At 48.1% G+C, this 7,869-nt stretch overlaps 1 protein-coding gene across 6 annotated transcripts in view; it reads left to right on the top strand.

Moving 5' to 3' along the window:
* LOC105535674 (melanoma-associated antigen 2) overlaps nt 1–3,646 on the top strand; it is a 40,058-nt gene extending 36,412 nt beyond the window's left edge. For 3 of the 6 annotated variants that reach the window (XM_011974838.1, XM_011974836.1, XM_011974840.1), the window contains one exon: nt 2,063–3,646. In XM_011974838.1, the coding sequence (XP_011830228.1) occupies nt 2,128–3,072 (945 nt within the window). In that variant the 5' untranslated portion in view covers nt 2,063–2,127 and the 3' untranslated portion in view covers nt 3,073–3,646. Of the gene's footprint in view, nt 1–1,856; nt 1,983–2,062 lie in introns of all 6 variants that reach the window. The other 3 variants (XM_011974839.1, XM_011974842.1, XM_011974841.1) reach the window with 2 other exon arrangements.
* The last annotated feature ends 4,223 nt before the right edge of the window (nt 3,647–7,869 follow it).

Below are 7,869 nucleotides of genomic sequence, written 5' to 3'. Positions count from 1 at the left end.
CAACCTACCCCCTGCACCCACCACCATTCCCATCCCCCAACACCAACCCCACCCCCATCCCTCAAACACCAACCGCATTCCCATCCCCACCCCCAACCTGGCAGAATCCGGGCTTTGCCCCTGCCATAAACCCAAGGAGGCTCTGGGAATGGTGGCCAAGCACGTGGATCCTGACCTTCACCTCTACTGCTAAGGGAAGGAAGGGGTTCGGTATCGTGAGTATGGCCTTTGGGAAGCAGACGAAGGGCCCAGGTCCTCCTGGAAGACAATGGAGTCCTGAGAGGACCCAGCATACCAGGACACGGGGCCTACTGTACCCCTGTCTCAATCTGAGGCAACTTTTCATACGGCCGCAGGAATCCTAGGGATGCAGAACCACTTCAGCAGGGGAATGGGGCCCAGCCCTGCGAGAAGTCAAGGGGAGGAAGAAGAGGGAGGACTGAGGGGAGGTTGCAGTCCAGATCAGTGGGAACCTTGGGCTGGGGGAATCCTGGGCACAGTGGCCGAATGTACCCTGTGCTCATTGCGCCTTCAGGGTGACAGAGTTGAGGACTGTGATCTGAGGAGTGGGACTTCAGGTTTGCAGAGGGAGGAATTCCAGGATCTGCCGTACCCAGGGTGTGCCCCCTTCGTGAAGACTGGGGAAACCCCCGGCCTAGAAAAAAGGAATGCCACAGAGTTTGGCTGTCCCTTGTTCTTGGCTCTGGGGGAACTGATCAGGGATGGCCATAAGTGGCAATCTCATTTGTACCACAGGCAGGAGGTTGGTGAACCCTCAGGGAGATAAGGTGTTGGTGTAAAGAGGAGATGTCTGCCCATTTCAGGGGGTTGGTGGTTGAGGAAGGGCAGGTCCTGGCAGGAGTAAGATGAGTAACCCACAGGAGGCCATCAGAAGCCTCAACCTAGAACCAAAGGGGTCAGCCCTGGACAGCGCCCATGGGGGTGACAGGATGTGGCCCCTCCTCACTTCTGTTTCAACATCTCAGGGATGTGAGGACCTTGTTTTCAGAGGGTGACTCAGGTCAACACAGGGGCCCCCATCTGGTCGACAGATGCAGTGGTCCTAGGATCTGCCAAGCATCCAGGTGGGGAGCCTGAGGGAGGATTGACGACTCTCCTGGGCCAGAATGCAGACAGGGGGCCCCATAGAAATCTGCCCTGCCCCTGCTGTTACCTGAGAGAACTTGGGCAGGGCCGTCAGCTGAGGTCCCTCCATTATCCTGGGATCTCTGATGTCAGGGAACAGGAGGGTTTGGTCTGAAAGGGATGCACTCAGGTCAGTAGAGGGAGGGAGGCTCTCAGGCTCTACCAGGAGTGGACGTGAGGACCAAGCAGGCTCCTCACTCAGGACACATGGACTCCAATGAATTTGGACATCTCTCATTGTGCTTTGCGGGAGGACCTGGTCATGTATGGCCAGATGTTCGTCCCTCATATCCTTCTGTACCACATCAGGAATGTGAGTTCTTAACATGAGAGTTTCTCAGGCCAGCAAAAGGGCGGGATTAGGCCCTACAAGGAGAAAGGTGAGGGCCCTGAGTGAGCACAGAGGGGACCCTCCACCAGAGTAGAGTGGGGACCTCAGAGTCTGGCCAACCCTGCTGAAATATCTGGCAATCCGTGGCTGTGCTTGCAGTCTGCACCCTGAAGGCCCGTGCATTCCTTTCCCAGGAATCAGGAACTCTAGAAACCAGGCAGTGAGGCCTTGGTCTCAGTCAGTGTCCTCAGGTCACAAAGCAGAGGGGACACAGACAGTGCCAACACTGAAGGTTTTCCTGGAATGCGCACCAAGGGCCCCACCCGCCCCAGAACAAATGGGACTCCAGAGCGCCTGGTCTCACCCTCGCTAGTGCCAGTCCTGCAGCCTCAGCATGTGCTTGCTGGCTGTACCCTGAGATGCCCTCTCACTTCCTCCTTCAGGTTCTGAGGGGTCAGGCCGACAAGGAGGACCAGAGGCACTGGAGGAGCGTTGAAGGAGATCTGTAAGTAAACCTTTGATAGAGCCTCCAAGGGTCAGTTCAGTTCTCAACTCAGGGCTCTCACACGCTCCGTCTCTCCCCAGGCCTGTGGGTCTTCATTGCCCAGCTCCTGCCCACATTCCCGCCTGCTGCCCTGACCAAAGTCATCATGCCTCTTGAGCAGAGGAGTCAACACTGCAAGCCTGAAGAAGGTCTTGAGACCCGAGGAGAGGCCCTGGGCCTGGTGGGTGCACAGGCTCCTGCTACTGAGGAGCAGGAGACTGCCTCCTCCTCTTCTACTCTAGTGGAAGTCACCCTGGGGGAGGTGCCTGCTGCTGAGTCACCAGGTCCTACCCAGAGTCCTCAGGGGGCCTCCAGCTTCTCTACTACCATCAACTACACCCTTTGGAGCCAATCCGATGAGGGCTCCAGCAACCAAGAAGAGGAGGGGCCAAGCACCTTTCCTGACCTGGAGTCCGAGTTCCAAGCAGCACTCAGTAGGAAGGTGACTGAGTTGGTTCATTTTCTGCTCCTCAAGTATCGAGCCAGGGAGCCATTCACAATGGCAGAAATGCTGGAGAGTGTCATGAGAAATTGCCAGTACTTCTTTCCTTTGATCTTCAGCAAAGCATCTGAGTACTTGCAGCTGGTCTTTGGTATCGAGGTGATGGAAGTGGTCCCAGTCGGCCACTTGTACATCCTTGTCACCTGCCTGGGCCTCTCCTACGATGGCCTGCTGGGCGACAATCAGATCATGCCCAAGACAGGCCTCCTGATAATCGTCCTGGCCATAATCGCAATAGAGGGCGACTGTGCCCCTGAGGAGAAAATCTGGGAGGAGCTGAGTGTGTTGGAGGTGTTTGATGGGAGGGAGGACAGTGTCTTCGCACATCCCAGGAAGCTGCTTACCCAAGATTTGGTGCAGGAAAACTATTTGCAGTACCGGCAGGTGCCTGGCAGTGATCCTGCATGCTATGAGTTCCTATGGGGTCCAAGGGCCCTCGTTGAAACCAGCTATGTGAAAGTCCTGTACCATATGCTAAAGATCAGTGGAGGACCTCACATTTCCTACCCACCCCTGCATGAATGGGCTTTGAGAGAGGGGGAAGAGTGAGTCAGAGCACACGTTGCAGCCAGGGCCAGTGGGAGGGGGTCTGGGCCAGTGCACCTTCCAGGGCCCCATCCATTAGCTTCCACTGCCTCGTGTGACATGAGGCCCATTCTTCACTCTTTGAAGAGAGCAGTCAGCATTCTCAGTTTTGGGTTTCTGTTCTATTGAATGACTTGGAGATTTATCTTTGTTTCCTGTTGGAATTGTTCAAATGTTCCTTTTAACAGGTGGTTGAATGAACTTCAGCATCCAAGTTTGTGAATGACAGTAGTCACACATAGTGCTGTTTATATAGTTTAGGAGTAAGAGTCTTGTTTTTTATTCAGATTGGGAAATCCATTCTATTTTGTGAATTGTGATATAATAACAGCAGTGGAAAAAGTATTTGCTTAAAATTGTGAGCAAATTAGCAATAACATACAAGGGATAAAGAACTCAAGACATTAAAAGATAGTTAATTCTTGCCTTATACCTCAGTCTATTCTGTAAAATCAAACAAATATGCATACCTGGATTTCCTTGGCTTCTTTGAGAATGCAAGAAAAATTAAATCTGAATAAATAATTTGTCCTGTTCACTGGGTCATTTCTTTTCCATTCACTCAGCATCTGCTCTGTGGAAGGCCCTGACTTAGTAGTGGGGATGGTAAGGTAAGCCAGACTCACGCCTATCCATAGGGTTGTAGAATCTAGGAGCTGCAGTCATATAATTAAGGTGGCAAGAAGTCCTGTAAGACGTAGGGGAAATGTAAGAGAGGGGTGAGGGTGTCGGGCTCCAGGTGAGAGTGGTGGAGTGTAAATGCCCTGAGCTGGGGCTTTTGGGGCTTTGATAAACTGCAGTTTGATCTGAAGGAGCTGACTCTAATGAAGCTGGGTGGGTGCAGGGCCAGATTCTCAGAGGGTGTGAGAAAAGCCTGGAATGGAAAGCAACTCTGAGTAGTTTATTTCAGATGGGGCATGAACAGAGAGGCCGTCTCCACCTGGGGCAGGAATGGAAGGTGTCCTGTGCTTTTGTCCCACTGCTATTGAACACAGCCCAAGATGCACGTGATGGACACCCATCATCTGCATGGGTTTCCTGAGCGATGAGGGTGAATTTCCTGGGAAGGGTGGCCCAGAAGCCACTGGCCAGGTGCTTTTCTGCCGAGCAGGGAGAGCCAGAGCTGACGCCATTAAAAAGGCATTCTAACTAGGTTATCTCAAGTGCAATTTGACCAATTGTAAGCACGGGCTAGATTTTGGATGGTAACAAAATGCATGCAAATAGTGGATTGGGTGGGAAAGTAGCTGGGAGAGAGGGAAGGAGTTGGTCTCAGGTTCTGGGAGCTTTGAGCTGCACCTGGCTGGGCAAAACTTCCACACAACCAAATTTTGAAGTGCATTTTCTAAGGGGAAATACTTAACTGAATTTTAAGGGTGAAGCTTCCTTTTGTGGCTAAGTATTCCATGTTCTGTTGAGCTGTATATTCTCTGATAAGTCCTGGAGAACAATGACAACAACAACAAAATCCCAGTGTTAGGGCCTGGGGTTAAAACATATTAGAAATAACAGCCATCCACCATTTGTGAAAATTCTAATTTACACCAGGCCCAGAGCCAGGTGCTTCACTTGCGTTTTATACACTCCGACTGTCCTACTAGACAGGCCTTACACATCTACTTACAGATGAAGAATCCAGGGCTCACAGGGTTTGTGAATTGGGGCATAGAAACAGGGTATTTCCTGGGTATTTCTCAGGATCACGTGGTTACTAAGGAACAGGGCTGGAAGCAGACCCCTGGTATGAATTCCTTTAGAACCCATGCTGTTCCCACTTCTCTGAGCCTGAGGCCGACCTCCTGACAGGATTTTATTTTTCTTCTCAGCACTCCACTATGTTTCTCAGGTGACAAAAAGAAGAACCTTGAGGGCAGCATACTAAAAGCAGGCCTGCAGAATGTGACAATGAGAATCAAACACCATTTGGGGCTGGTGTGCGCTGGGTTCCCTGAGAGCTGACGCTGCCCAGATGCAGGCATTTCTGTGCAGCCCCAGCACTTTCAGAATTACAGCACATTTCTCCTGGTCACTTCCATGTGTCCTGTCTGACGCTGGAACCTATAGGGCCTGCTGATCAGCTCCTCACTGATCCTCACAGAACAGCCCAGAATCACCTGCTCACCTCCTGACAGGGTGCATTTCTTCTCCCTGTAGAAGTCCACTGGCTGTCCCATCTCTCACCCAGGAAACCACATGATGTCAAAAACCCTTTTGATATAAAAACTCACATGGGGACAGTGACACTTAGACACTTGGTTACCACTCTGGTTGTCCACAACAAACTCTAACTGTTTTCTGAATGGGCTGAGTAGTCTGTTTCGCCATATTATCTAAGGGTTCTTGTGTGATATCACCCTGAAGTCAGAGGAATTTGGAACCACCTTGATAACTTGAAATCAAGCTTTCACAGGGCGTCCTTTTGGAATTCCCCTTTGAATACATGCACAGATAAATGGTCAAAGAGCAAACCGTCCCTCATGAGTATTAGATGAGAAAAACCTTGGGAAATCCCAGTAGAACAAACATCTACTTACTGAGACTGAATTCCCAAATTTCTGGAGTCCTCCAGGAGTTTAAAAAAGATTCCTTGAAAACATGTCAACTCTCATGAAAGAGGAATAATTAAGCAGCCTTCTGTTTCTTGTCTGTTTACCTGCTCCACAGGAAAATACTGGCCTTCAGTGTGCGTAAAGGCACCAGACAGGTGTTCAGGCGTGTGGAGGGTAGCAGAAATTCACAGGTTAACATTTTGACTCAGAATCAAATGGAGGAAAAATTCTCAGCCTACTAAGGATTTAAAGGATATTGCTGAGGATCCTTTTTTAGGATTTAAAGGATATTCCTGCTGAGACTTTCAGGATTCTTGAACAGTTAGTTATGATTGTATATTTGAAAACGTCAGTCACATATTTGACACTGGAAAAAGTTGGAGAATGTCACGGCAAATTTGGCAAAAATACATTTGACTTTGAATAGCGACCTTTAGACATCTGATCATCCTGCTGCATGTCTTCAATACATTCTTAAAATGTTTTCCAAATGAGCTGGCGAGTAGCGTCTGATTTTGGCTTGTAACGTATCAGTTCCTGGGATACAACCCTGAAGTGAGAAAGTGTTTGAAACCATCCTATATTTACAGTAGGACTTTAACAGGCTGTCTCATTGGAAACTGGCCACAGAGCACATACACAGATGGTCAAAAGCCAAGGCCTCTTGTATTAGCTCAGGCTGCCATAACAAAGTTCCATAACAAAGTACCACTGGGTGGCTTAAAGAATAGATCGATGTTTCTCACATTTCTGGAGGCTAGGAAGTTTGAGATCAAGATACTAGCAGGTTTGATGCCTGGCGAGGGTCTCTTCCTGGCTTGTAGACAACTACCTTCTCTGTGTGTCTGCAAATGGCAGAAAGAGAGAATGCAAGTAAGCTCTCTGATGTCTCTTATAAGAGCAGTAATCCCAGCATGAAGGTCCCACCTTAATGACATAATCTAACTCTAACTACTTTCAAATACCTCATCTACAGATACATCACATTGAGTCTTGGGATTTCAACATATGAATTTTGGTGGGAGCAGGGACACAGTTCAGTTCATAACATCTCCTTCATAAGTGACAGATGAGGAAGGACTTTCTAAATCACTGTGGGGCAAATATCCAATGAAGCTGAATTCCTAAAACCCTAACGTTTTCCTAGGAGATAAAAAGTGGTGCCTTGGTAGGCATGTTAGCTGATTAAAAATGAAAAAAATCAAAACATTAAAAAATGAAAAAGAAAACTTTCTTGGCACTACTTCAGGTCCGCGGATCTGCCCCACAGGAAAGACACAGCTTTCTATATGTCTAATGGCATCTGAACAGATGTTCAGGTAACAGGAGGGTAGCAGAGACCCACAGGTTAAGGCTTCAACCATGAATTAAAAGAATGAGAAATTCTCAGCCCACTAAGGTTTCAGATATTATTGCAAATGGGAGTGCAGAAAAGTGTTAGTAAGTGAAGATAGTTAGTATATCTAACTATACTAGTAAGTGAAGAGGTTACTATATCACACGAAGGGCTGAGGTTTACAGGATCCTTAGAAAACTACATGTGATCCTGTATTTGAAAGCATCTGTCATACGGTACACACTTAAAAAAGGTTGGAGAACTTAAAGAAAATCTGGCTTTCTCAGAAACTCCTCCCAGCAATGAAGAGGGCTTTTGTCCTAGCAAATGATAACAGTTCCTTTTTGTTGAGCACCTACTATGTAACAGTTTATGGGAGAGACTATAGTGCTCATCCACATCTCGTCTTCCTCTCCTTCCTGGATACATGGGAACAGTACAGTCCACTTGTAGTTAGGAAGGGTCATGTGACAACCCCTTACCACTGAAACATGAGTAGAAGCATTGTCTGTCACATCCAGACATCTGAGAACCAGTGTGCCATTTCCATGCTTTCTCCCTCCATCTGACAATAAACATGGCAGCCTCATGTTGAGATGGTGGAATCCCAAGGTGGAAGTTGCTGCCTGGATACCTGGGTCACAGGAGAGTGGAGAGGCCCTGTCAAACCACATCAGGACTCATGTGCACATAAAATAAACTTGTGTTTTGTCAAGTCACTCAAATTCCATGGTTTGCCTATTGCATCAGCTAACAGTTACTTCAGTTACTTTAACTGACAAGTACACAGCTACTATTTTTGCTGTTAGGCTTATTTAGATATTTTAATTAAAAAGAAAATAGTGCCTATATTCTTGTTGCAAAAAAAAAAAAAAA

The sequence above is a fragment of the Mandrillus leucophaeus genome, unplaced genomic scaffold (assembly GCF_000951045.1).
Source record: "Mandrillus leucophaeus isolate KB7577 unplaced genomic scaffold, Mleu.le_1.0 Scaffold1495, whole genome shotgun sequence".
NCBI lineage: Eukaryota > Metazoa > Chordata > Mammalia > Primates > Cercopithecidae > Mandrillus > Mandrillus leucophaeus.
The sequence above is the reverse complement of the archived record's forward strand: the minus strand, read 5'-3'. Positions and strand labels throughout refer to the sequence as shown.